The sequence below is a fragment of the Aspergillus steynii genome (genome assembly GCF_002849105.1).
Source record: "Aspergillus steynii IBT 23096 chromosome Unknown P170scaffold_3, whole genome shotgun sequence".
In the NCBI taxonomy this organism is placed as follows: domain Eukaryota; kingdom Fungi; phylum Ascomycota; class Eurotiomycetes; order Eurotiales; family Aspergillaceae; genus Aspergillus; species Aspergillus steynii.
The window spans coordinates 3,952,068-3,979,792 of NW_020194400.1; the positions used below are offsets into that span (position 1 = coordinate 3,952,068).

General features: G+C 50.7%; 9 protein-coding genes across 9 annotated transcripts; 4 read left to right on the plus strand and 5 right to left on the minus strand.

Moving 5' to 3' along the window:
- Positions 1–72: 72 nt before the first annotated feature.
- On the plus strand, positions 73–2,101 carry P170DRAFT_464160 (ubiquitin-conjugating enzyme E2; the record flags this gene model as incomplete). Its single annotated transcript, XM_024852223.1, has 5 exons — positions 73–1,328; positions 1,467–1,487; positions 1,521–1,542; positions 1,786–1,906; positions 1,969–2,101. Exons 1-5 carry the CDS (start codon positions 348–350, stop codon positions 2,099–2,101), a joined length of 1,278 nt encoding a protein of 425 aa, XP_024706481.1. The 5' UTR covers positions 73–347.
- A 2,482-nt stretch (positions 2,102–4,583) lies between these two features.
- On the minus strand, positions 4,584–8,829 carry pld2 (putative phospholipase D (PLD)). The gene is made up of 5 exons (XM_024849121.1): positions 8,473–8,829; positions 7,910–8,387; positions 7,707–7,850; positions 5,538–7,645; positions 4,584–5,488 (listed from the first exon to the last, which is right to left on the minus strand). Exons 1-5 carry the CDS (start codon positions 8,668–8,670, stop codon positions 4,802–4,804), a joined length of 3,615 nt encoding a protein of 1,204 aa, XP_024706482.1. The 5' UTR covers positions 8,671–8,829; the 3' UTR covers positions 4,584–4,801.
- A 196-nt stretch (positions 8,830–9,025) lies between these two features.
- Positions 9,026–10,573, minus strand: P170DRAFT_436264 (hydroxymethylglutaryl-CoA reductase). Its single transcript, XM_024849122.1, has one exon. The coding sequence runs from the start codon at positions 10,279–10,281 to the stop codon at positions 9,118–9,120; it is 1,164 nt and encodes a 387-aa protein (XP_024706483.1). The 5' UTR covers positions 10,282–10,573; the 3' UTR covers positions 9,026–9,117.
- Positions 10,574–12,341, minus strand: P170DRAFT_509216 (FAD-binding domain-containing protein). The gene is made up of 2 exons (XM_024854652.1): positions 11,773–12,341; positions 10,574–11,711 (listed from the first exon to the last, which is right to left on the minus strand). Exons 1-2 carry the CDS (start codon positions 12,332–12,334, stop codon positions 10,720–10,722), a joined length of 1,554 nt encoding a protein of 517 aa, XP_024706484.1. The 5' UTR covers positions 12,335–12,341; the 3' UTR covers positions 10,574–10,719.
- Positions 12,342–14,094: 1,753 nt separating this feature from the next.
- On the plus strand, positions 14,095–16,514 carry P170DRAFT_455443 (uncharacterized protein; the record flags this gene model as incomplete). The annotated part of the gene is made up of 5 exons (XM_024851526.1): positions 14,095–14,477; positions 14,530–14,840; positions 14,922–14,997; positions 15,079–15,744; positions 15,797–16,514. 5 exons carry the CDS (start codon positions 14,095–14,097, stop codon positions 16,512–16,514), a joined length of 2,154 nt encoding a protein of 717 aa, XP_024706485.1.
- A 139-nt stretch (positions 16,515–16,653) lies between these two features.
- Positions 16,654–18,162, minus strand: P170DRAFT_406883 (uncharacterized protein; the record flags this gene model as incomplete). Its single annotated transcript, XM_024846650.1, has 2 exons — positions 17,473–18,162; positions 16,654–17,229 (listed from the first exon to the last, which is right to left on the minus strand). Exons 1-2 carry the CDS (start codon positions 18,145–18,147, stop codon positions 16,654–16,656), a joined length of 1,251 nt encoding a protein of 416 aa, XP_024706486.1. The 5' UTR covers positions 18,148–18,162.
- A 220-nt stretch (positions 18,163–18,382) lies between these two features.
- P170DRAFT_493417 (uncharacterized protein) lies at positions 18,383–19,209 on the minus strand (the record flags this gene model as incomplete). The annotated part of the gene is made up of 2 exons (XM_024854045.1): positions 18,383–18,771; positions 18,835–19,209. 2 exons carry the CDS (start codon positions 19,207–19,209, stop codon positions 18,409–18,411), a joined length of 738 nt encoding a protein of 245 aa, XP_024706487.1. The 3' UTR covers positions 18,383–18,408.
- Positions 19,210–21,200: 1,991 nt separating this feature from the next.
- P170DRAFT_406888 (glycoside hydrolase) lies at positions 21,201–25,270 on the plus strand (the record flags this gene model as incomplete). Its single annotated transcript, XM_024846651.1, has 1 exon — positions 21,201–25,270. The coding sequence occupies one exon, from the start codon at positions 21,201–21,203 to the stop codon at positions 24,861–24,863; it is 3,663 nt and encodes a 1,220-aa protein (XP_024706488.1). The 3' UTR covers positions 24,864–25,270.
- A 202-nt stretch (positions 25,271–25,472) lies between these two features.
- Positions 25,473–27,403, plus strand: P170DRAFT_436268 (putative C-14 sterol reductase). The gene is made up of 3 exons (XM_024849123.1): positions 25,473–25,549; positions 25,606–25,913; positions 25,966–27,403. Exons 1-3 carry the CDS (start codon positions 25,509–25,511, stop codon positions 27,063–27,065), a joined length of 1,449 nt encoding a protein of 482 aa, XP_024706489.1. The 5' UTR covers positions 25,473–25,508; the 3' UTR covers positions 27,066–27,403.
- Positions 27,404–27,725: the final 322 nt, after the last annotated feature.

Genomic DNA, 27,725 nt, shown 5'->3' on the forward strand with positions numbered 1-27,725 from the left:
AATGCCAAGGCAGCCAGGCCAGCCGTCTTCCGACCAACTGGCCAATTCCTCATCCTTGACTTCGACAACTTCCAGCTTCATTGCTTTCTCCGTCTTCCCAATGGATTGTTCCGTGTGTAGGAACCCCACTGCATGAGATATCTTTCTGCGTGATCTACCGACAAACGAACCACTTCCCTCATCTCACCACTCCCTCGGCTCCATCAAGATCGACCTTGACCTTGACATCATCGCCATCTCCGCAACTCGACTATCTTAACGCAAACCTCACTCACCTCACCTCACTCACCTCATCTCAACCTCCAACTCATCCACCGCCCCGAAAACAAAAACCCAAGAAAACAAAAATGCCGCCCTCCCACAAACGCCTCCTCAAAGAAGCCTCCGAACTCTCCGCCTCCCCATCCCCCCATTTCCACGCCGCCCCGGCCCTCGACAACCTCTACGACTGGCACTTCACGCTCGCGGGCCCTCCCTCGCCCTCACCCTACGCCGGGGGGATCTACCACGGCCGCATCGTCCTCCCACCAACGTACCCTCTCCGCCCGCCGTCCTTCCGCTTCCTCACCCCCACCGGCCGCTTCGAAGTCAACCGTGAGATCTGTCTCAGTATCTCGGGCCATCATGAGGAGTCGTGGCAGCCTGCTTGGGGGATCCGGACGGCGCTGATTGCCATCCGGAGCTTTATGGATGGGGATGCGAAGGGGCAGGTTGGGGGGTTGGATGTGCCTGAGGAAGTGAGGAGGGAGTATGCGAGGCGGAGTGGGGGGTGGTGTTGTGAGGTTTGTGGGAGGAGTAATGAGGTGATTTTGGAGGAGTGGAGGGGTGAGTGTAGGGAGAAGGGGGTGGTTGTTGATGGGGATGGAGATGGAGAGGTGGAGGTAGTGCAGAGGCAGGATGGGGAGGAGACTGAGACTAAGGTTGATAAGATGGAGGACGGACAAGACTCGAAGACGGAGGATTCGAAAGCGAATGGTTCCCGCGAGAACGGTCTATCAGAGCAGGTCTCTGAGCGAGTGCCGGAGGATGCGAATGTCGATTCTTTGCCAGATGCGGGCTCATCTGCAAAGAGCGAACCACTGCAGGAACAGCAGTCATCCTCATCACTTGCATCTGCGTCTGCGTCTGCGTCTGCATCTACGACAACGTCAGCACCAACACCAGCATCAGCACAGCCAGCTACATCGTCAACAACAACGACACCACCCACTCCAACAAGAACCACCCAACCCGCTGTCGCTCCTGTCTCCCAATCCACGCACCCCGATGCATCGCAGGACGGTCCCTGGTTGGATCGAGCAATCGTCGGGGTTCTGATCGCGCTTGTGGTGATGATCCTTCGGCGAATTGCGAATACAGAGGATTAATTTGAGCGTTGAGTTCCGTGACATCAATACCAGATGCTTTGCTTGGCGTTGGGGATGTGATTCGTATTTATTTCCTAGTTGCCTACGATTTCTAGGTAGATTTTCGAAGCTTTGCTAAATGTATGAATTTATGAGCTGCCTTAACATGTATAGAAGGCCTCTTGCAGCTGTGGCTGTAAGTTTATCACTCTCCGTGAAGAAGGGGACACTCATGAAATTGGTACAATGATCGCTTCATTTTTAGAACTTGTTTTTCCCAATGACGAGACGCCTTGACTCGGATCTTAATAGTCGGAATCTAATCAATCAATCAATCAATCAATCAAAATTCCATTAACCCGATAAAGCCTATCTATTCCGTACGCCATATCACAATTGCAGCAGACAAATCCAAAAGCAAAATACAACTAAAGTGCAGCTGCCACACGCCCACCGCGTGCCTACTGCACCTCCAAGACGCCTTCTACTCCTACGTCTCCGTATCTCTATGTTCCATGCCCAGATGCCTCACTGGTAGGAGCCGAGACCTCCGCTCGCCAGTACGTCGTCATGAAAGAAAAGCAAACCAAAATGCAGGATCTCATTTACTGGGCACCCTCAGGCTGGCCTTGGTCGCCACCTTCAGCCTGGCCAACATGGCAATTTTCTTCTGTCAGAAACTGATTCACGTCGCCATACGCTACCTGGCCGGAATTCCTTTGCTCTCCATAGCGACCCCAGAGTTCGTTCTCTAGTAGGAACATGCGATGCGTGCGCTTTTCGATATTCATGGCGTCAAATCGATTGTTGTCTCTGATTTTATCGATGTCAGTGACATTAAAGCAGATTGAATTAGCCTGGACAACTCAATGCTGAGTCGTTGGGTTTTACAAGCTGTTGTTAGGATAACTGGCTCAAGTCTTGCACTCGTCGTACTTTTCGGCTCTTTGAGACCTTTCTTTTCTGCCCAGAACGGGGCAGATTCGATCTGTTCTGTCCGAGTGGCAGTCCTCAAGCCGCTTGGCAAGGTCAGTTTCGAGCAAATGGAAGTGTCCGTGGGTTTCAAGGATTTTTCTTTAATCTTGATTAGATCTTGAAATGCTCGCCATTTCAGCGACCTAAAGGTATATGAATTATCCTTCATCTGTATCTGTTAGTCTGAGTCCAAAAGGTTTGCAAATGAATGAATTAATTACTCGAAAATGTGTATCTGATCGCATATATTCTAGACCATAACTTGCGCTTGGAATGTAGCTCCAGGAGAGGTCGACACCAGCTATATCTGTTAGTCCGAGTCCAAACAGTTTGCGAATGAATAGATTACTTACTCGAAAATGTGTATATGGCTTTTGAGCCTCCATTTGGCAACGTACGCCCTGAGGTACATCAAGGCAGCTACTTTGAGATTGATGTAGGAGTCATGGAGATTGACAAGGTGCGAGAAGGGGAAGGAGAAGTCTACGGTCAGAAGGGAAGGGGAAGTCTATGATCAGAAGTGAATGGGAGGATCTCTATTACTATTCCCTCCATGGGATTCACTCGGATGACAAGCCTGGGCCATGCAGTAGAAGGACCCTTTTTTTCTGATTCCTGTAGTGGAGAAACTTTTGTGGTTGAAGGAGCCCATTAGAAAGTATCATGTCGGTGCTGTTATTATTTCTCCGACAAGGTATGTGATTGCCCCTGTATGGACACTGGATACTATCAAATTACAATTTACAAAAGGTCATCTACAGCAATTCCACATCAAAATCCTAAAGTATATATACCAAAGCAAGGTTCCATTGGCACTAAAAAGCAAGCAGCTATCTCATCCCAAAAACAGAAAAACACAACCAACGAATATGAAACAAGCTCCTCTGACCAAGACCCGGAATCTCCAAGACCACTCCTGTTTCTAACAATTCATGAATTTCAAAAAGAGAGCGGAATCTGAACGAGATAGCAATGGACACCTTTCATCTATCGGGACCCGGCTCTCATCCCCCTGTCTTCCTCTATCGAATCAGGAGAAGAGCGGAAAGAAGAGAGAGAGTTGATAGAGACTGGACTGATATAGATCAATTCCATTTGCGTTTTTTTGGATTTTCAAAACATTTTTTCAATTTCAAAGAGCAGAAGAACACGACGGTGCAAGTGCAATGCCCAACCCGATTTATTCATTTTCAGGTTCGATCATCTTCACCTCCCCCGGGGAAGAGCGAATAGGATCGAAACAAAAAGGAAGACGAGAGGAACAAGGACACGGTGATAAAGGAGGTGCGATAAGAAGATATGAGGGGAACGTTGCGCCGATATTGAGATTCATTGGTCATGTTGGTGGTCTTGGATATGTAGTTATCGACTTGGTCGGTGGTTCGTCAACGGAGGAGCTTTCGGCGGATTGCCGAGGGCAATTTACATGATGATGCAGCCACCACCAGCGGAAGCTACTCAGGTCTGTTAGCACGTGTTCATGTATCTGTAAAGAAGGGTAGGGTGGGGATAGAGACATACCCTTGACGGCAGCAGCGTTCTGGGCAACTTCGGAGGGAGACATTTTGAATGGGTTGGGATTGCAAAGGTGCAAAGAAAGACTCGTATAATGATTGACTTTGATCTGTTGATCGTGGACGAGAAAGGAGTCGATTCGAGAGGGTTTCAGGGGCTTTTTATATCTTGCCAACGGCAGTCTGGGCCAGCCAGATCGAGTTTGTATATCTGTTGTTTGTTGTTTCGGCTTTCTATCGTTCTTTCTGATCTTTGGAGTCTATCGTCAATGAGAACCTCGTCGACCGAGTGGCTGAGAGAAAGAAGAAGAATGGAACTCAATGGGATAGGTCGTTGGATTGGGAGTCAGCCATGGTTTTCGCCGTCGAAAGCCACTGAGGGGAAAGGAATAAAGAAGACAAAACAGAGATAGAAGAGACTGAGTAACGTGTTCTGCAGTGTTCGTTCTATCAATAGAAGTGGCGAGTACTCATGGCTTGATATTGTTCTCGGGGACGGACCAATGACGGCCATTCTGCGACGCGGGTCAATGGGGAACCATTCATTATGATTGGAACATGACTCTTGTTCTACATCGAATTCTTCCAGAAGACCGGGATAAAGGCTAATTTGTTTATGAAGGACTCATGGACTCGAATTCCACGGTTGAAGTTGAGAAGAGACCGGCAGACTCGGACAGTTCCTGAGGGCGTTGCACGTGGCACGAGGAGTTGGCCACGGAATGATCCAGATAAGCAATTGTGATGGAAAGATCGAAGCCGTGGAAAATGCGGAGAATATGGAGGAGACGAAGGGGGTTGATTGTCAGAGAGAACAATATCAACCGCCACGCCAGACTTAGCAGCCCTCAGGTCACATGTCAGGCCTCGCCCTAGTCCAGTCCGGTGCAAAGCATCAAGATGTCCATTCGAAGTATCAGACTATTCCAAAGCTAGCTATAAAATGCTAAATCACTCAAAGAAAGATCAAGTGTAGATGGGCTCCGTCAAGTCGTTAAGCGTCAATCCCTCCTTCGCAACATCCTCCTCGCACAGGAACATCAGCGGCATCTCCACCAATGTACCCTTGACCTGGCTGAGCAGCTCCTTCACCTGCTTCACACCCTCAGGACCGGCCGGGAAGTCGTCGCGCACGACATGGCCATACCGGTATCGAGAGGGAGGAGAGTCCTTCTCTTCGCCGTACGCCTGCTTGTCCGCGTTATGGAAGTAGTATCCATAGAACTCCTTGTACGTCGCCCAGTCACGAACGGTGTCGTCGGGCACAGAGTGGAACACCTTGCGGAAGGCCTCGGTGTTGGTCCGCGCCCGCGTGTTCCAGAGGCTCTGGAGCGTGTCCGCCAGAGGGTCGGCCACCAGCTGGCTCTCCGAGGCCTCAAAGTCAAACTCGTTGGGGACACCGACCGGCTCGAAATTGGCGTCGGGTTTCTGGTAGTCCTGTGGGGGAAGGAGACCCAGATGCTTGCGGAAGAGCTGTCGGCGCAGCGAGCTCGCAAAGCGACTCGCGGTGAATGGCTTGCCGTTCATGGTAGACTGCACCGGGGTATAATCCTCAACAATGATGGCGATCTCGGAGTCATGGTCTCCCAGCTGAGATCGGTCGTTCAAGTTGGCCGATCCGCAGACTGCCACACGGTCGTCGGCGACCATCACCTGTCCTCGTTAGTGTCGTACTGCTTCGATGACAAGTTACCAAACTTACCTTAGTGTGAACATAGAGTTCTTCGGTCACAAAAGCGTCGATCTCAGCCTCGGCCGGGCCGTCCCACGGCACATTGCGGATGTCAGGTCCATGGAGCATATAGCACTCGCTAACACTATTCCACCGATCGGAGCCGGACTTAGCACCGCCAACTTCGCGAGCAGCCTGCTGGTATTGCTGGAAGGGGGCGGTCGTGTCAAATGCAGCCCGAGGAGCTCCGGGTCCGTAACCGCCCTGGCCAACGGCGTTCACGTCATGCTGCTTGCGAGCGTCCTCGTAGTTGACGCCACTGCGCTGCTCGGCCTGGGCCAACGGCCCGCTGAGGTTGATGCGGTCATAGTTGCGCAGGTTATAGAACCGGATGTAGTCCATAGGGTTGTGGCCCTCCTTGGCAATGAGTTCCATGATGCTGTTTCCTCCACGGTTGATCGAGTTGTACTGGAACTCCATAATGGCTCTGGTTCCCAGGGTAGAGTCATCGGCCAGGTCACCGGCGAAGCAGGGCACAGACGGGATGACAACGATCACCTTGTACTTCTGGCCAGATTTAGCGGCACGCAAAATTCGCTCCACGATGGCAGCGCCGATCTTGTTCTGGACGGGCTTCTGGGAGTCACCCGTGGCAGTGATGAAGAATTGATTCTCGATGTAGACAAAGTGCTCACTGTTGCGGATAATGGCAGCGTAGGCATCAGCAATGGAGTGCTCCGTAGGAGTGCCGTTGCTCCATTTCGAGCAGCTGCGCACAATCTGGCAGCACATGTTTCCTCTAGGCTGGTTGTTCGGTCCGCCGTAGGAACCGAAGCGATCCTGATATTGATGGATCTGACCGGCAAGCTGTCCACGTAGCACGTTTCCGTATTGAGTCAGTTCCTGACGGAAGCGCTGAGGGGCAAAACCCCGTTCTTGGTCTCCGTGACCCCGAGTGCCTTCGTAGTAATCATGCACACCCCGGGTTTGGGTGGGTAGTTCCTGGGCTCCGTGAGCCGGGGGAGGTGCGTAATAAGAGGACTGGCTTTGGTTTGGCGACTGAGCCTGAGTCTGGCTCTGCGATTGCCCGGCCTGTGTAGGAGGAGGCGGGAAATAAGGTGCCTGGGATTGACCGTGAGTCGGGGTTTGCGTCTGCGATTGACCCTGGCTAGGTGGTGGTCCCGGAGGCGGCGGCGGGAACGAGTCACCAGTATAAGTGTAAGGGGGAGGAGCTCCCGGGGAGGAAGATTGTGCGGCAGAGGGCTGGTAGCTGGATGTTGCACCTGGTTTGCTCGACATCGGGGGAGCCGGGGGGACCATGGAAAGTCCTCCACCAGGTTGGGGGGAGATGGACTGTTGAATTCCCGTCTGCTGGGCACCGGGCTGCTGGGCAGACTGCTGCTCGGCCGGCTTTGGCTGTTGAACTGGCTGTTGTTGCTGGTACTGCTGCTGTTGCTGTTGCTGTTGTTGTTGGTGCCCCTGCTGCTGCTGGTGTCCCGGTTGCTGAGGAGCGTGGGGGCGCTGAGCAGTCGATGAGCTGGGCCGACCATAGAGTGCCAGCCGAGAGTATCTGGAGTCCTTGCGGATCTCATACTTAGAATCGTAGATAAAGTTCCAGCGCTCCACGAAGTGGCGCCGCAGGTCCTCAACGACGTGGCCGTGCAAGCTGACAGATACATCGGACCAGCCCATGCGAGAAGAGTCCTTCCGATCGAGCTGGTTCTTCTCCCAGTTAGGAACGTCCTGGAAATCCAGGACTCGAGCGTTATTGTAGTCCTGACCGGGGAATACAATTTCATTCAGGTTCTCGGGGTGCACGTCGGTAAGCGCATGCTGATTGGTATCCCATCGTCCGAAACACATGTCGAGGCCACCCATGAATGCAGTCCGGCCGTCAACCAGGCAGAGCTTCTCGTGGTGGGCCCAGTAGAGGATGACATCCTCGTTCATGCCGTAGATACCCTTGAGAGCATCGCCGGACATCTTGACGAGATTCTTCGCATCCAAGGAGAAGTTTTCAAGCGACTCCGTGATCGAGGCAGTAACTTCCTGCTTGTCAGGCAGGTGATCAGGATGACGGAAGACAGCGATATTCGGGTGAAGATCTTGAAGATGATGCTTCGTGTGGGCAGAGGAGACTGTGTTCCGAGTCAGTAAATCCCGTCCTCCCGGGGCATCGTAAAGACAGTAATCACATACGAGTCAATGCCTGAGTGACCTCCTTGTAGACAATAATGTTCACCCGCACGCCACGCTGCGCAGCAGCCTGCAGCATACGATCCAGTCGGTACTGCTCATTCTTGGCCGGCGGACGTCTGAGATACAGCTCCGGCGACAACCACCCTGGACACGGATGTTAGCTAAAAATAAAGAAGATCGTTCTCGCGTCTGATAAGACTTACAATCCAAAATCCAAATCGACTCTCGAGCGCTCTCGAGTGCTTTGGAAACGGCCCAGAAATACGAGCATCCGTCGACGTACCACTTCACATCATTTCCCTGTCGATCCGGCGCAAAGCTGCCAAATCTGTGCTGAGCCTGTGGCTGTCCATGTCCGTATTCCGCATACGCCTGCGGGTCTAGAGCATTTCCCAGACGCTGAGCCACGTCGTTGCCGAGCCCCGCCACGGTTCCCTGGAGTTTACCCAGCAACCCATGAACCTTATCCTGTTTGTTCTGCTTTCCGGGCTTTCCCTGATTCTGCTGATTCTGCGGGCCCTGGTCGTAGTAGTTCGGGTTTCCACCGGACTGCGCAAAGTTCTGCGAGGAGCCCTGCTGAGGCGAGTAGCTCTGCGACGGGTTGTAGCTCTGGGGCTGGTAGCTCTGCGACTGGGGCTGCGACGGCGACTGCGACTGCGGTTGGTGCTGATATCCCTGAGACTAGCTCAACGTTAGCCTCGAAAATCCAGATGGGTCCATGACTCCATGGCTCCATAGAATAGTCGGTGAAGATGGAGCAACTTACACCGTAAGATGGCTGGTTGGCACCCTGGCCGGGCGGCGGGTTTTCTCCCTGCGGACGAGAGTGGTGGCTCTTGTATGTTTCCTTCAGCATTTTGAAGGTGTCGCCGACAAAGCCTCTGGCGCTCTCGCCTGCTCCGCCGCGACTGGACTCCTGGCCGTAGTATTTGCCATAGGCAAGTGGGTCCTCACGGTTCGACATGGCCTCGGCTAGAGTCGGTGGGATGTGATGGGGGACAGGGGGAGGATAGAGAGGAAGAGAATATCATGCAGGACCAAGAGTGGCGTCCTGGGGAAGAGATAAGAAAAAGAAGGGAAACGAGGAGAGGAAAGGGACTAGAAATAGAAAAGAAAGCGGATGGAATGCGCGGATGAGATGAGGCTGATGGGTCTGACTGCCCCGCCATACGCCCGTTTTAGGCTGCCGCCATTTGGGGCGGTGGCTGAGCTGGACTTCCGCTAATTCATTGATGGGGTGATTTGAGGGGGATTTATTTTGGGATATTAAGGAGGTTTGACTCGAGTGTTCCGAGTATTTGGGGATGTTGATGGAGGGGTACTTGTTGACGGTTGACGGTTGAGGGTTGACAGATGCACCGTGGAAACCTCCGCTGCTATAAATAGGACGCCCCTTAATAACTGATGGACTCTACATCTTCGCTCGCTGCCGATGATCGCTCCTCCCATGCGCCATTTTCGCATGGCTGCCGGCAAACGTATTTGTCGCCACTGATGCAGCAGTGCTTAAGTCCAGCGCCAAGGCAAAACAAGCAATGATGCCGGCGAATTGCTCCTTCATGCCCGCTCCGGCGCACTGAATGATCTTCAGGCCCTCCTGTTGCGTCTCGTACGCCGTCCCTCCACCAACTACCCCCACCGGAAGAGAAGGGAAGTACAGACTCAGCTGCAGATCGCGAGAACTTTGATCGTATTCCATCGTGAGCTGGCTCCAGGACGCATCCGTGACGCAGGCAGCGTCCTGGCCGGTCGCAATGAAGATGGCAGCGAGGACGTTGGCGACGTCGATATTATGGCCGTGTTGACCGTTGCGAAAATTACCCTCCTGTCCGACGAGCATGATTTGATGAAGTCTCTCTGTCGAACATTTGAAGACGCTTCGACAGACACCGTCCGACAGCTTTCCCCAGGCAATGACCTCGACGCCTCGCGACGTCGTGACGTGTCCCCACGAGGCCTTCTTCTCCGATGACATCTGACCCTCCTCGCAGAAGTCTCGAATCTCCAACTCTGCCGTCAGTTGCGTCTTCATCAGCCACGCACAGGCTGTCTCGGTAGCGAAGGAGACCATGTTTTGCCCGGCCGCGTCGCCGCAAGTATACCGGAACACGACGTGAGCCCACGATCCAATGACATGGGGAACGATGCCTTGAAACCGGAGATGGCGACTGGTAGATTCTGCGACCTTTGCTATGTCACTCCCGTAGTCCCGGATGCGACGCGCGAACAAACAGGCCTCGCGCGGGCTGTCGAATCGAAAGGCCGGGGCGCGCGACATGCCTTGACTCAGAGCGTGGAATTCGATTCCTCCACTGACGTTAAAGGCTTTGCATCCTCGGCAGCAACTCGCGATCATCGCTGCTTCAGTGGTCGCCATCGGTGCGCAGATGTCCTTTTCAACGCCCCCGGGCATACGAATGTGCAGAGGCCCGGCAAGACCGAGGGGTACGCGCATGAAGCCAATGAAGTTCTCGATTTTGATCTTTTCTGGATCCTGATCATGATTGGTGATGTGTTTTATGCCATTGAGATGGCGTTGGAACTTGGACGCATTTCGCTCTGATGGAGAAGGCATTGTGCGATTAGAACAGTGGAGGGATGGGAGAATCTTGAATTGACCAGCACGTTGACCGAACGTCGTGACGGTTACCTATAAGAAAGTGCGCAAAATTCCCTCGGCAAACAAAAACCGGTCGACGGGGTTCAACTGGGGAATCCTTGATTTTCAAATCCCTGGCATTGAAACTGAGATCATTTTCGGCCGCTGAAGTAAATAGGCTACTCGTTCCGTGGTCAGGCTGAACTTTATCAAATCTTAATATTTACGTTCAATTTAGAAGTCAACTTAGAAGTGAGAGTCATGTCCTTGGTAAATGAGATCTTCAAGGCTTATTTATGTTCAAGCTAGATGCCATAGCGGCGGTCGATTATAACATCAATAGTAACTTATCTTGAAAGTAGTACTCAGCTCCAGCCAATGAACCACGGCGGCATCAAGTCCGAGAGCTCCATCCTACGCATGAACTAGACCTTGAGGAAAGTCAAAGATCGTGTTAGGATCTGCCACTGACTTCAACGCTTTCAAACGGTCAAGCCCCTCGCCATAGTATTGAGGGCCAAAGTTCTCCAGATGAGGGTCGATATAGTTCTGATAAGAGTGCCATTCGCTGGCTGGTCTGGCTTGCTTGATCGCATTTGTGATCGCCGTGATTTTTTTAACTGCGCTTGCACGCGTGGAATCACTAAAACCGGGGAAATAGGCCGAATAGATCTGGACCAGAAACAGGCTTTGACGATGAATGTACGCCATATCGCCGGTGGAAGTTGGGCCGTTTGTCTTAGATCCGGGGCCGAGGAGGTCGAAGGAAACGTCATTTTCCGTCTTCTTGATGCCCCTTGCCACGCGGAGTGCATCGAAGACAAGGTTCGTCTGCTTCTGCGTGTAGTTGGGAGCTCCGTTGTCGACAAGGGACTGGGCGTAGTATGGCAGATAATCGTCCGACGCATCGAGAGGACCCATGAGGTCGGTGAGGGCAGCAACCCAACTACTAAACTCGTTGACTTTGGAATCGGAGGTCTTTGGCTTGATGCCTTTCGCAGCGAGCTTGTTCAGTAGTCTGTTCATGACCGGCTGGTATGCGGACTTTTTGCCGAGGTATTGGCCTTGGAGCTGGCAGGCGCTATCTTCGTTGTTATCGCGACCCATCAGCAACACCTCAACTCCCAGATCTAGAGGAAGGCCGTTAGGGTCGGTAGCAGGCAGGGTTCCCATCGCTTGGACCTCCAGCAGGACCTGGGTGCAGTCTGCCTCCGGGCCGAAGTGCAGCTCGTAGTTTACAGTGGCAGTAGGGGCTTGCTCCAGTGCAAAGGTGAATGCAGTGACGACACCAAAGTTGTTGGAACCTGCGCCGCGAAGAGCCCACCACAGCTCAGCATCTGCCCCTGTCGAACTGGCGCTGAGTCGCTTGATATTTCCGTTGACATCGACAAACTGCAGAGCCACAACTGAACACGAAGGTCAGTCCTTGGCATTCAATTTTGCATCGAGACTTCGCGATTGACTCACTTCGATCCACCAACCAGCCCCATTTGCGCGAGGCATAACCCCATCCACCACCCAGGGAGTGTCCTGCCACGCCTACCGTAGGACAAGTGCCATGCGGTAGCGCGTAACCTTTTTGTCCGATCGTCTTGGCCAGCGGACCCAACGTCTGACCGAATTGCACCGTCACTTCCTTCTTGGTCTCATCGATAGAAATCGTCTTCATCTTGCTAGGGTTGATGACGACCTGCCCTGAGAAACTATAGGCAGCATAGCTATGTCCACCTCCCCGAGGACTCAATTTAGTGCTCCCCTTATCAGCAGCAACACATCGCACGATGGCTGCGAGCTGTTCTGCCGAAGAAGGAACCACAATGACCTCCGGGTGAGCCTGGTAGTTGGTGTTCTGCGGTTTTGCCAGCGCATTATATCTGCTATCACTAGGGTAGACGACATCTGTACCGGAGTTCTTCAAGCAAGTCTGAAGTGAAGTTGGCAGAAGCTGGGCGTCGGTTGCCGGAAGAGCAACAATCGTAGGAAGATGAATGGCTGCGAAGGCCAGTGCCAGGAGGCGAAGGGACGTCATGTTTGGCCAGTGCTGATTTTTAGCGATATTAAACTTCCGGTGCTGGAGCTCTGATTTATACGTGAGCTTCAGCTGAGGGGATGGATTCGCATACCAGGAACAGCTGATGATTGACGTGGTCTGACGCTTGGCAGGAGTAAGCGGGAAGCCGTCAAAACAAACAATCACAAACCTTGCTCTATATAAGCTCATCTGCCACTATTCTGACCTTTGGATTATGGGGCCGACAGACACCCAATCATCCATGTAGGCTGATCAACTTTGCATTGCATCCATCCTCTACCCGCGATGTAGATTCTAATTGACCAAAGAAGCTCAGAAGATGCAATCGTTATTCCATCGCGAAAAAGCACCCAAATTAGAGTGTGGCTTGCTCAACCCCTCGGGAGGCGCCAGGGTGCAGGTGGGATACGAGATGGAGTAGTATTCTTTACCTAATTGACTGAGACATGATTCAGAGCTGATAAGGACCTAAGATACAGTAAACTATCTGGGCATTCGGCTAGAAGGGCCCAAGAAACCTGAGGAAGATGCTGATTGATAGTGGTCGCCCGAGGATCAGCCATGATAGCATTAAAGATAATCCTATTAATCCTATTTCCGATTTACAAAAATATGGACGGCATGGTGACTTACAGTCATTGGTGAGTGATTTTTGTATTTTGTTTGAATGTGCGATACTAAGCTCAAATCTCCCCCTTTTTTAAAAAGTTCTTTGTGTGACAGTGTAGGGAACAGAATGGCGGAACTATACTTTGAGGCGCTATATAGTACCCAACCATAAAGAATGCATGGCACCCAATCACGCTTCGTGTGCTTTTTCATTTGTGGAGATGAAATAGACTAATAATACCCTAAATAAGATATTAAATAGTAAGTCCTAGCTAACGCTAAGCGGAACGTCATACACATCTCGATATAAACCCCAAGCTAGCCCATATCAAGCGGGTCAGAATTACCCCAACGTAAATCCACAGGACATTGACGGACCAGGTGCTGTGTGGAGCTTTACTAGTTCCTGTCAGTGGATATTCCCCAGAATCACAGACCATTATTGGCCGTCGATGGATATGACGATGTCGTTGGGGGCCAGTTTGCGTCGCCTGCTTGCGTGAGGAGGAAAGATAGGCACCAACTCAACGAATCTGCCCCTTTTTCGAGTGAGATCGAGAGAATTTTGAAAGCAATTGTGGAATTCGATTTGGCTTCTCTTCTACACTCTCGGTTTCCATCATTGAGCAAGAGGCATGAAAGACAAAGTCTCATTATCGCGTCGATATTAAAAATAGCCCGTCGAGGATCGACAGCAATCCAAACACGCTAAAGAAAGATCTGCGAAGGAGGCGAAAGACATTTGATTCCCCTCACAAGGCTTTTAAGATGAACGTACCCCGTGAATGCATTTATCTGTTGTGTTTCCGTCATGCACCATGATTGGGGACCAGTCGGCCCAGATTCTAAGCAGCCCCGACAACCTTGACTCGCAGACGACACTGTTGCCCGATAGCATCGGCCCGGTTGAGAATTCCGCGGCACATGATACGAAATGTCCGAGCGCAGAGCAAAAGGAGGCTCAGTCATCAGCGAGCTCTTCACAAACCGACGTGACATTGAACAGTCCGGAAGAAACACAGCCGACGAAAACTCGACCATGGGGGGTGTTTGTCCAGAAGTGGCGAGAATCAAAGCATCCAAGACCACCAAGACAACGAAAAAGACCCAACGAAGGAGAAGAATGGATCAAAGGAGTGGCTTTTGCCATGCGATGGGCTGCCCTAGTCCTCGTGATTAACGTGATTCTGGCCATTATTGCGATCGCCTTGGGCTACTCGGGCTTCTCATCTCGCAACGATCGATCGACAGTATCGACAGCAATTTATGATGGGAAATGCTCAGTATCGGGTGGTTGGGCATCAGGATTGCATGCGTTGATTAACATTCTCAGTACGGGTCTGTTGGCGGCGAGTAATTATGCGATGCAAAGTTTGAGTGCTCCATCGCGAGAGGATATCGATATCGCTCATTCCAAAGGAAAGTGGCTGGACATTGGGACGTTCGGCTATCGGAACATCCTTGCCATGGACAAAAGACGCAAGCTGACTTGGTTGGTGCTTCTGCTGACTTCAGTACCAATCCATCTGATGTTTGTCCCTTCGATATCCCCGGGAAATTTCCCGACTAATCATCTGCTGCAGGTATAACTCAGTTGTATTTTCCTCCATGGCCACAAATCTGTACGGAATCGTCTTAATCCCGGATGACCTGGCCAAAGATGAAATGATTTTCAACAACCAGACAGCAGAGGTAATCACCAAATCACTCGGGTACAGTGCGCAGGACCTGCAAGCCGAAATCTTCAACGGTACCTTCAAAAACCTCAGTTTGGAAGAGTGTGTGGACGCTTATGCTGTCGAATATAACACCCATCGCACCACGGTAGTGCTAGTCGCCGATCGGGAGCATTTCAATAACGTTTCCAGCCTTCAGTCATATTACGAACAGTCCAGTCAAGATTACTTCGCTTACAACTCCTATCGGTATTCGTGGATGTGTGCGCAACAACGACCTGTGAGCTGCACCAAAGAAGATGTCCTGGGACTCGTGGACCGCGGTCAATGGTCAGTCTGGGCCCAGCAGTGGAGTTATCGAAACTGGGAATTCCGGTTCCCTAGCACCAGTGGAACGAACAGAACCTTCGGATGCAATTACAGCTTGCTCGATGAATTTGCATACGAGACAAATAGGTCTTTACGAAACGACGTTGGAACGCTTTGCAACTATGTCGCGGCTTACAATCCCGATGACCAGCAACTGGGCCGATATCTGAAGTCTACCTCGCACTGGGAAAATAACACATGGGCCTCGCAACTTTCATATCAATGGCAGAACTATACAGACAGTATCACTGGGTTTGATTACCCTATGCCTCGACCCGCGTTTGAAATTCCCGTGTCCCACTGCATGAGTAAGGAGAAGGAGGAAAAGTGCCAGCTGCTGTTTAGCTTGCCCATCTGTCTCGTTGTCATTCTGTGCAATATGATCAAGCTTATTGGTATTTGCATGGCGGCTCATACCAAGCGGAAGAGAATCTTCTTAACAGTTGGCGACGCCATATCTTCCTTCTTGACCTCGCCAGACCTAACAACGAAGCACCTATCTCGTCAACCCTCGTGGAAACGTCAAAATGAGGCACAACTGAGAGGCGCGAAGTCATTATTCAACAGGGCTATCGGCTGGATTTCTCAAAAGCAACGTGGCCCTCACAGTCCAGACCATACGGCTCATATTGCATTGAACTCCCTGCCTACTTCCGAGGATATGGACCGGAGCTTTGCACCCAGTAATACGCCTAATCCTGGAAGATGGTACCGTGCAGCAAGCCCGAGACGTTGGGCAACGCTCCTTTTCATGTAAGCTCCACACTCGCAAACCCCCAGACCATTCGCTGACATACCCACTCAGTATCATATCTTCCTTTATCACTGCCATCGTCCTGTTCAAAGTGGGAAGCGGCCAACGCTACCCCAACAAAGTCACGCTACAAACCTCATGGGAAACCGGATTCGGCAAGCCGAGTTCCGTCGCGATGATCGGCCAAGCCGCACAAAGCGTCATGGAAGTCGTTCTTCTCAGCAACATGCCGCAGCTGGTCCTCTCCGTCCTGTACTTCCTCAGCAACGGCATCTTAACCAACATGGTGGTAGCAGCCGAATACAACGAGTACGCGATCCACCGAAAACCCCTGCGAGTGTCCTGGCCAAAGGGCCAACAACGATCAACTCGCTATCTCAGTCTACCGTATCGATATCGAGTTCCGTTTATGATTCTGGCCGTTGCGCTGCACTGGCTGATGTCGCAGAGCTTGTTCTTCACACAAGTTCGGCTTTTCGATATCGATGGGGAGATGGTCGAGCGGTGGAGTACGACTCGCTGTGGGTATTCGCTTGTGGCTATTCTTACGACGTTGATTGTTGGGGCGATTGCGACGCTTTCTTTGATGGGACTGAGTCTGCGAAGATATAAGTCGAACATGCCGCTTCCTATATACAGTAGTATAGAGATCAGTGCTGCTTGTCATCCCCCGGCGGATGATCATGACGCAGCTTTGAAGCCTGTGATGTGGGGTGTTGTCCCTGAAGATGGCAGATACACATTTACTTCGAAGGAGGTTTTGTGTTGATATTAGGAAATAGGACTCTTCCATTTATTAGACTCGAACAGTAAGTTCATTCGTGGATGCAGGCTTCATTAGGGTATCAATGGCTTAATGCGAGACCTGTATCACATAGACGAGGCCAAAAGTGCTTGCTCATCAATAACTAATTTGTATTTGGTGCCAGTGAATCGTAGTATCTATTCAGATCAGTGCCGTTGCCGCTTTTGAAATCATCTGATACAGTCACAAATAGTTCAACGTGAGCCATGCCAACTTGGTAGCCGTTGTACGGTACGCCATCATCATCTGGAACTATGCCTCGGATATCGGGGAGCACACTCGTCTGAGAAGGTTCAAACATGCGTACTCGAGGCACAGACGTGCAGAACATGTCAAACGCGTAGTCAGTACAGCCGCGCTCCCCGACCTTAGACTCCAAGTCACTCAAATATTTGGGATTGTGGCATTCTCGAGCAGCCTCCATGAGATTGGTATCCGGGTCCGGATCAATCTGATCCCACAGGTCGCTGTAGTCGGCGAGTATGCATACCATTGAAATTGATGGTTTCATGGAAGGCGCTCGGCGGACGAGTTCACGGCAGGTCGATTGCTTCGGTATTGCTGGGTACCAAATACAATAGGGCAGAGATCTGCATTCTGGTGTGATGCGAGACAAATCGTTGTTCATGATGAAACGAGCATTGATGGCCATGTCAATCCTCAAACCATCATGCTCGGGCTGTAAAGACCACCATTTCGCAAATAAGGTGTTATGATATATGCCCCTCGTGATGCAGTCATACTCGTATGGTATGCGAAAGGGACGGCGTAGGCGGTTATAACGGTCAACGTCTCCGTAGTAAGCCGCCATTAATATCAAAATGTCTTTGTCCAAAGTCGGCAGGTCAAGTGGCAGTGGTGTGTAGAGCAAAGATGTCACATCATCTGCATTCGTTGGGGATGCGGTATCGTTTTCATCGACCCGGTCATCCTCCGTTATGTCGAAGTAGGACGACCTTCTTCCTGCCTCAAAATTGCGTTCATCTGCCGGCTTCTTGAATTTGGTTTTGACTTCCAAATAGCTTCTGACCGCCGTGTCGCCATTCATATAGCCAACAACCGGCTTTTCGTACACGGTACGAGTGTAGTCATCCATGGCATTGAATCGCACATTTTCTGCCATGATATCGTCAAAAATTGCCCATTGCTTATTATCCCGGGCTTCCTCGGCTATGTGACTTTCAGGGAGTAGGTCGAGCTCTTTAAAGAGCTTATAGTAGCCCGCGACAGCACAGGCCCGTCCAACGAGATATTTCATCTGTGGATAGCGAGCGACAAGTTCTCGATACGTTGCCTCGGTCGCGGTCTCGGGGTACCAAATGCAGTAAGGGAAGTCTTCCGGCTCTGTCATTTCTGGGATCGCGTTGCTCATGATACTGCGTGCGTTCAGGGCCCGCGTGAATTGTGGTCGCACGCCGTACAACTCCGTTGCAAACCCCGGGTGATACCTGATGCCGCGAACCACGCATAACTGGTTGATGGTTAAGGCAAGTCCCTGAGGGATCTTCTGTCCTCGAGTAGCCAAAAGGCAGTCCTCTTCGTCATAGAACTGCTTTTTGATCCCTTTAAACCAGGGGCGTTTTGTCAGGGCGGCCATCTTTGGCTTGGGAAGTGTTGGGCGGGAAGCAGAGGAGAAGAGAGAGAGAGAGAGAGAAGAAGAAGAAGAACAAAAAAGAATTACGGAAGAAAAAGCAAGTAACAGGAAAAGTCTAAGGGGCTGGTCTCTATTTATCTGCTGTCGGGCCAGTCAAGACAAGGTAGCACTACTAGTTAGTAGTCTGGTCACCCCCGCCCGACTTTCATTTATCGGCACACGCACTCTGCCTAAGCAGCTCAAATTGCAACCTCTGGCTCAACCCTATGTTTTACATCCCCCAACGCGGCTCAAAGCTTCTGTTAACGCCGCAACGTTTCTCCAGTGCTTGATATCATAATGCTTTTCAATATCTCGGCGAAATTGGTCCACCTCCTTGTCGGGGTATTTTCGTGCCGTGGCCTCCCAGTCGACGAACCAATACTCGGTTTGCTGCCTACCACCCATGATCTTTTTCTTCATTTCTGCTGTCACTCCAAGATTCTTCTGCAATAAGACCTTTGAACTATCTGAGTATGAGGCAGCACGCACGAAGTGAGCCCGCCGCATCGCCGACCGGGCATACTTCAATCGCTGAGGACTCGTACTCTCGATCTGGGCTCTGTTGTCTCGGATGAACTTCGAAACCTACATTTTGGGCATGAATCAGCGTACTTCCAACTTGAAAGCATCAGTGGTCGTGGAGCTGACCTGGTCTATCAATTTGGGAAACTGTCCCGGAGCTTCCGGGATCCCATCCACAACGTTCTTCATGATATATGTACCCGAGTTACCGTTTCTATACAACAGGTCGGACATTTCATCGACTTGCATTCCCTTCACGTCCCGGGTGATTGGCGGACTTCTGTTCTCGTCGATACATGTTATGAATTGATTGAAATTGCACCGGGCCACCCGCATCGCCGAAGCACAACCGGTCCCGATAGTTCTGGGTCGACCTCCGTGGATCTCGATGTCAATCTCAAAGGCATGCCAGAAAAGTACTCTTTCGTAAGTACCGGCGACCCCATAAGAGCTGACTAGGGTCACAGCATAGGCAAAGACGGCGAGGAGGACGAGCCGCATTTCAAAGCCGTGGTAGGAATATCTTCACAGCGAATTCAACAAATCAACGCAATATCTGCCTGAAAAATCAAGTTTATCGAGTTTCCTCTTGAACGGATGGGAGCAGATATTTGAAGCAATTGCAGACATTTACTCTAGCACTCTCATCCATTCCAATCAGTTAGGTACACAACTTGGAGGAAATGCAATGGCCTGGAGCCCTGTTACTAGCACATTGGTTTCATATCGTGGGCTATAGCCTAGGCCTGTTAATTCCCCTTTTCATCCCCTCTCATTAAACGAAGTTACATTGCATCTGATAGCGAGAGTCTGACAACCAGGAGACAACCCGGAAAGAAAGTGGGATCGCTATAGTTGCCTGATTGCCGCGTGGACGTGTGCATGCCGCTCAAGATAGGATCGGATATTACGGAATAGAAGGACAATGATACCTGACTGGGATGTTCTTTGAGGTATTTTCGTCCATGTTCAGGCCCTAGCAACTGTGCATTGCCACGGATATTGCTGCGCCCTAGGCCTGGGAGAACTGGCCAATCCGTTTCCCCTCGGCTACATGGGACACTTGTGTGTCATGAAAATTGATTAAAATTGGCCGGAAGGCTAGCTAACACAGAATTTGATATAATAGGTTAGCAGGTCCAGCATTCATGGCGCTACTGCAGGTACAAGGGCGAAACACTACCCAGGGCTAAAGCATGTTAACTGTGCCAGCCTGCATGGACCTGATAGCAGAGAGATAACGCTTCCAGGGCTGCGGCAATGTCTCACATCATAAATTCGCTGACATTATTTTTTTTTCCCCTTCTTTAGCTGGTCGGCTGTGCGAATCTTTCACATGCGCATCGCCGAAACCCCGGGCTATATCATACTATCTCTGAGCTACTGCATATCCTAGTCTAGCTCAATTGGCTTCATCACGTTTCATTCCATGGCACAAATCATAAGGCTGTCTGATCTCCGAAAGTCCCTGTTTTGTGGGGGCTGCGAAGGCTGAAACTCCACAGGCACTAGGACAAGGCTAGACGCTTTGTTCCTTAGGTCGTCCCACAAACGTTGCATTCGAGTACGAGGCATTATAATTACCTGGCCCTATAGGTCAATACCCCGGACATGTGCGCCAAATCAAATGCTTGCCGGGATAAGCAATCCAATTTCATTTATTCTCACCCAAATTTGGGCTTGAAGCAGGGGTCCAAGCTGCGGGACTTGATCCGCAGCGTTAGCTGATCATCGTCGGATTGGCCCGTCCTCGCTCAGCCTGTTCCTGCGTTTCATTCCACCCGTTTGATTAGGGCTTGGCATTAAATACAAATTTGCCATTAGCTAATGGCGGGAGATAGCGGAGAGATTTTCTCGCTATCAGAGATTTCAAGCAGGGATCGGGATTGACAGAGGATCAATAAGACTCACTACCCTTTAGCTTCTCTTGGCATATAGCGGTTGAAGCGCAATACTAACGCATCGCAGTGATAGCACCAGAGACATCTGTTAGGGCAATCGGACAAAGAAAAATCTGCTTCATGATAGAATTCAGCCTTGCATTAGTTCTGTGGTCTGGCTGGAATCTCTTTCGGGCTTCATTTCCCACGATGTAACAGAGATCGCGCGTTCACGGGAAGAACGTCCCGAGGTGAGGTTGGGGATAGAGACTGTAGAGGGCCATGGACAGCACCATGGCTAGTCTTATGAGTATAGCATATAAGTATCAAGGGAGCATGGATTTTGGGGAGTTTGGAATACTTCATCAACTCTCATTTTGGTCTCGTGCCCTGTGGCATTCACTCGTTCGAATTGCTGTTCTTTCTCTTCGTGCCTTCAACTTTCATTCTTTGAGATTGTATTTGATTCTTTCCGTTTTTTCGATATACATTTCTTTGTATCTATTCATTTCTGTTAGTTTGTCTCTCATTTTCTTTCCTTTGCCAGTTCATTCTTTCGTTTGTTCGAGTACCTTTTGTCCCATTCCAAGATCAACGAGTGCCATGTCCAAAATGTGGCTGAAAAGCCTCCTATTCCTGGCTGGAGTTATCTTCTCTGTTTCTGAACCTGCCTCCGCATCTTTCCTTGATTATTGCCCAGCCCCATGTGGTGGTTCCGACAATCCTTCATCTGCATGGACTACCTACAGCGAAATTGATACCCTTGCCGCTTGCAATGAGACCGTGCTTCTGGATTTCGCGATCTATAATCCTCTCGACCACTCTGAGTCAAGCACCCGGCTCTATGCCTGTACCCCAGAGTCCAAGAGAACCGAAAAGCGCGGCCAATCCAAGTCTCAAAGCTGCCCGACAACCAACACAACAGACGCCGTTATGGAACTGGCTTGGTCTGGTTCCCGCAACGCGGATAAGCTGCCTGCCGTGCTGGATGCCCTAGAGCAAGTCCGAAAGCGAATTTCCGGTAGCGGAAGCTGCGATACGGAGATAGTGTTTGGCTATTCCCAGGAGACTGCAGTGGGTGTCTACATTGGCAGCAAAGTCGAGCATACACAGATCGCGGAGTCGCAGGCCCAGAAGTTCATCGAACACCTCGAACGCAACGGTGTCACTGACCAGACCATGATTCAGCATTGCGGAGTCGATGCGGACTACACTGTTGGAATTGTTGCCGACACGACTGGGGACCTTGCTGCCGTGCAGAAAGTTGTGAGAGGTTGGGACAGCGCGCAATGCGCCACTGGCTACCAGAACAAGGATCAGTGGTCCCCAGTGCAGCTGAAAGTCTCCGGTACCATGGTGATGCAAAAGTCAATTGGAGCTGTTCATGTTGCTCGACACCTTCACCCACGGGCCACCTGCTCCCATATAAAAGTGGTATCCGGGGACTCCTGCGGTTCGTTGGCTAAAAAGTGCGGCATTAGCGGTGCCAAGTTTGAAGAATACAACAAAAGCAAGAAGAATCTGTGCGCGACCCTGGCTGTTGGCCAACCAGTCTGCTGTTCCAAAGGCACCCTACCTGATCTGAGACCAAAACCGGGAAAGGATGGCTCTTGTGCAGCCTATACCACGATAAATAAAGACACCTGCTCAAAGATTGCGGTCGAGAATGGACTCACAATCAGCAATCTGGAAGCTTTCAACAAACAAACATGGGGTTGGGCAGGCTGCAAGCATCTGGATAAAGGAGTGAGAATGTGTCTGAGCAAAGGATCTCCCCCAATGCCTGACGAACTTTCAAATGCAGTCTGTGGTCCTCAGGTTCCGGGCACTAAAAAGCCAGGTAAGGGTAAAAGCCTGGCAGATCTCAACCCTTGCAAGCTCAATGCTTGCTGCAACATCTGGGGACAATGTGGCGTTACGGCGGATTTTTGTACCAAGTCGAAATCCAGCACAGGGGCTCCCGGCACAGCAGCACCTGGAAAATATGGGTGCATCTCAAATTGCGGGACAGAGATTGTCAACAAGAAATCGCCTGATAGCTGGAGAGTCGTTGCGTATTTCGAAGCATGGAACAAAAATCGACCGTGCATGACGATGAGTGTTGATCGCATTGATACCTCATTATACAACCATATCCATTTTGCGTTCGCAGATATTACCCCGGACTATCACGTCAATGTCTCGGCAGTCCAGGATCAGTTTGATATCTTTGTGGACATGAAAGGGATCAAGCGGATTCTATCTTTTGGTGGCTGGTCTTTCTCCACTGAATTGGACACCTTCCCCATCTTTCGCGAAGGCGTCACAGATGCCAATCGCCAGAAGTTTGCAAACAACGTCGCCAGCTTCATCAAAAAACACAATTTAGATGGTGTCGACTTCGACTGGGAGTATCCAGGCGCCCCGGATATTCCTGGTATTCCCCCTGGTAGCAAGAACGACGCTGCCAATTATGTCAAGTTCCTCAAGATGGTTCGCAAGGCTTTGCCCGAAGGGAAGACTGTTTCAATTGCGGCTCCTGGATCATATTGGTACCTCAAAGGCTTTGACCCCATCGAGGACTTCGAACCCCTTCTCGATTACATGATTTTCATGACGTACGATCTCCATGGACAATGGGATTACGGAAACCAGTGGGCAACGCCTGGTTGCACCAAGGGAAACTGCCTGCGAAGTCACGTCAACCTAACGGAGACCCTCACCTCCATGAGCATGATCACCAAAGCCGGCATGCCCACGAATAAAGTTGTCATGGGAGTGACCCGTTACGGGCGCTCGTTCAAAATGGCCAAGGCTGGCTGCACTGGCCCGATGTGCACCTTTGTCGGTCCCGAGTCAGCCGCAGCAAAGGGCCGATGCACCAATACTGCTGGTTACATCGCTAATGCAGAAATCGAAGAAATCATCAAGGAGAATCCCACGGCGAAAACGTCGTTTGACAAAGACTCGGAATCAAACATTCTGGTATACAATCAGACAGAATGGGTGGCTTACATGGATGACGACATCTGGGGTTTGCGCGACCTGAGATACGCTGCTCTCAAATTTGGAGGAGTGAGTGACTGGGCAGTGGACTTGAAGTCCATGTACACGGTACCTGAAGCCGGTCCCTTCCCAGCGTGCGACGGGAAGTATGACACTCTCGAGGGCATATTGAAGGATGTCGACAAAATGCCGGTCTATTGCGTGAACCCCTACGCCATGACAGTCCTAAGTAAGGAGTTCAAGTCCTCGTTGAAGAAGTATCATGACCTCTTGGACGATGGGTACGACGGCAAGTTTAAAACTTATGCGAAAGCCACCAAAGAATCGATGTATTACCAGATCAACGATTACATGACCAGTCGAGCCGACGACCATTGGACATGCAAGAAGCAAAAATATGTCAATTGCTGCAGCGACTGTGGCCCCGGGGGATGTCGTGGTGGCTGCGATGGCTCCTGCGGCAAAGGCGAGTCCGGCAATCGAAACGAGACCGTGTCCTGCCCCGACAAGGTTCCTGAACTCTCAATCGGCAACAAGGCCGACACGGTCTACTGGATTCTGAATGACAAAGATGGTTTTGAAAAAGCAATCGCGGATAAATATGGCATCGACCCGGGATGGCTCGAGTTCGGCAACCGTCGAGTCACTCCGGGCGTGGGATGCGGCGTTGGCGAAGACCTGAGTTGCGGAAATTGGTGGATCGGATACCCCCAGAGAAAGAAAGACATCACAATTCCCAACCCCAAGGAAATCATCGGCTCGGCACTGACCAACCTCACGGAGTTCGACAATATGCTATCATCCGCCGCAACAGACGCCATGGCGATGCTCTACGTTGGCGAGACTAGCGACGTGACCACAGCCTCGGAACTCCCCGTGTTCATGACCGAATTCGCTGTGAAATCGATGAAAAAGGTCGCAGATGCGGCGGACGAGATCGATCGTGACCATCAAAAGGAGGCCATCATTGGCTTCCTCATGGCCTTCCTGATGCTGGTACCGGCTCTCGGCGAGGCTGCCGGGTCATTCGGGCTCACGACAGTCGGTCGCGTTCTGGTAATGACTGGAGCAGCTGGAGACGCAGCCTTAGGTATGTACGGGGTTGTGGAGGATCCCAAGAGTGCCGTGATTTCTCTTTTCATCGCCCTGCTGGGTGTGAAGGGGGAGGCTGGCTTCGAGAAAGCCGCAGGAATCCGGCGTGAAATGTCTTCCAAAGAAAGCGCGGCATTGGGCTCTTTCTTTCAGGAAAAAAGCAAAACCCTGCAGTCTGTCCAAAGACGCTGTATATAAGGGTCCATTGACTATAGAATTTCAATCGTCGTAGCAAATACATTGCTTTGTCTTTAGAGATCAATCCTTATTTAGCTCCAGAAAATTGGCAGATGGGATCATTCTTCAGTGGGAAGCGGGGTTGAGCCCTGCATCCTCTTTTGGTCAGGGCAAGTCACGAGTATTGCGGTGCCTGAGGTGCCTGAGGTTGTTTTAATGATGGCTGACATTGACTTCTTTCCAGACGAGTTTTGGCTCGCTAAACAAATCCACTTTACCTACCCAACTTCATCCGTGTGGAAGTTGACGACGAAAGTCGACAAAAAGAACACGCTTCAAACCCGCCAGCAATTCATGGATAATCGCTTAAAATCCACTCCCTATGGACACACAAGTTCGACTCGACGCGCATCAACTTCTGTATCAAGGTGGTTGTGAGTATACTCCTTACTTGGCCTTTACAGGAGATTGATATTAAGTACTCCGGGGTAGGATCCACCTATGAGATCAATTATCCTCCAACTAGTTAGTCCATCGGAACGTCCCACATCCGGCTGACGCGATGCCCAATGAGGGCTCAACCAATTCAATCGGACTGTTATAATTCTTTGCAAACCACGCTTTTTGGAGCCGTCAACCACCCGTCTATTTTGGCTCGACATGAAAATGTCCTCTCGAGCAGAAGTCAAGTACGAGTTTGGCGGTCCGTGAGTGAATTGATGAGCCATTCTCTATTTCTATCGAATAACTAATCGTCTTCTAGCTTGGGTGCATCGGCCATCACGTTTGGCCTGCCAGTTCTCCTGTACATTTTTGCGTTCGCATGTAATGATGTGTCTGGTTGCCCTGCCCCATCTCTTCTGAGTCCTCGAACTCTCAGCTGGGAGAAACTGAGCGCGGAGATCGGATGGCCCCCTGGCGGCCTGAGAGATCTTGGCAGTTGGGAAGCGACCGGCGTTGTCTTGGCTTATTATCTCTTCAGTTTGATTTTGTGGAGAGTTCTGCCGGTGCATATAACGCATGGCACGAAATTAGTTCATCATGGACGTCCACTGGAATATCGCTTCAACGGTAAGGGCTGTACAATTGCCAATTCTACATGCTAGGCTAACATCAAGCCCAGCCTTTTCATCTACCATTGTTCATCTCGTGATATGTGCTGTTGGAACCTACTTGCGAGGTGCCGATTTTGTTGTCTGGACTTACATCTCCGACAATTACGTGCAAATTCTGACAGCCAATATATTTATCGCATATGCCCTTGCGATCTTCGTCTATTTGCGCAACTTCAGTGTGAGCACTAATTACCCGAATGATGACATGCGCGAATTGGCTGCCGGAGGCCAAACAAGAAATCATATTTACGATTTCTACATCGGCCGTGAGCTGAACCCGCGCGTGAAGCTACCTGTTTTCGGGGAGATTGACATCAAGACTTGGTGTGAGATGCGCCCGGGATTAACCGGCTGGTTGCTGTTGAATCTTGCATTCGTTGCCAAGCAGTATCGGACCTACGGATACTTGTCCGATAGCATCATTCTCACGGCTTGTGTGCAGGGCTTCTACGTCCTGGACGGTCAGTACTTCGAGCCGGGCATCTTGACCATGATGGACATCACTACCGATGGGTTCGGATTTATGCTTGCCTTCGGCGATGCGCCGTGGGTGCCCTTCTTGTATTCGACGCAATGTCGCTATCTCTCTGTTCACCCAGTTCACCTCGGATGGACCGGGGTCGGTGGTGTGATTTCCGTCTTCTTACTGGGACTCTACCTGTTTCGGGCTGCCAACTCGCAGAAAAATGTCTTCCGCGCGAATCCAGATGATCCCAGGGTCAAAGGGTTTTCGTACATCCAGACTAAGCGAGGAACAAGACTGCTCACTGCTGGCTGGTGGGGGATGTCCCGTCACATCAACTACTTCGGAGACTGGCTGCAGGCGTTGCCATTTAGTCTCCCAACCGGTCTGTCTGGATATGCCATTGTTCCTGCCGGAAGCGTCGCGGCATCTCATGTTTTTAAAATGCTGGATGGGCGCGAAGTGGTGCAAGATCAGGCTGCCGGTTGGGGCGTATTCTTCACTTACTTCTACGTACTCTATTTTGCCATTTTGCTGATCCACAGGGAGAGAAGAGACGATGCCATGTGTCTGGAGAAGTATGGTGCTGATTGGGAGAAGTATAGAAAACTTGTGAAGTGGAGGATCGTCCCTTGGGTTTATTAGGGATTCCTTTGGGCACTTGGCCGTCTGTTTATATTAATCACATTTGGGGTGCTTGACTTGAGGATTCGAAACTAGGGACACGATCACGATGGGATATTGAGATTATAGTATCTATATAGATTAAAGAGCATTATGCCAATGAAGTAATAAATGTGAGGAGTGTGCGGTCTAATGAAACCTGAGGGGGCTTGGAAGTGGGAGGCGATTGTGCATAGCTAGGTCAGGGCTAAGATCTGGTCCTTCATTAAGGCCCTGCAGAAAAAAGCCTCATGATAGTCAGTTTATGTGTAACTAATAGTTAAATCTTACTTCGAGGCTTAGGTATGACAAATAGCCTGGAGAACCCGATGCACGAGGGGCTCTATCGGTATTCCGAAGAAGACGATGAAAAGAAGGCATTTTGTTTTTATTTTTATTTTATTTTTTCTTTCGTACTCTACCGACATGGCATTTGAACAATCAACAAACATAAATCCAGAAAAAAAAACAATTGATTCGAGGACAAAAGAGAGTTCCATCGGGGACTTATTCAATCCCCTTGTGTTTCTTTTTCTTTCTTTTTTTTGTCTTTTGGCGAAATTTGAAGTTTTTTTAGTTTATAACTGATCCATGTCAAGATAATAACGGTAGCCAGTCGGATCATAAGAGTAAAGACAGGCC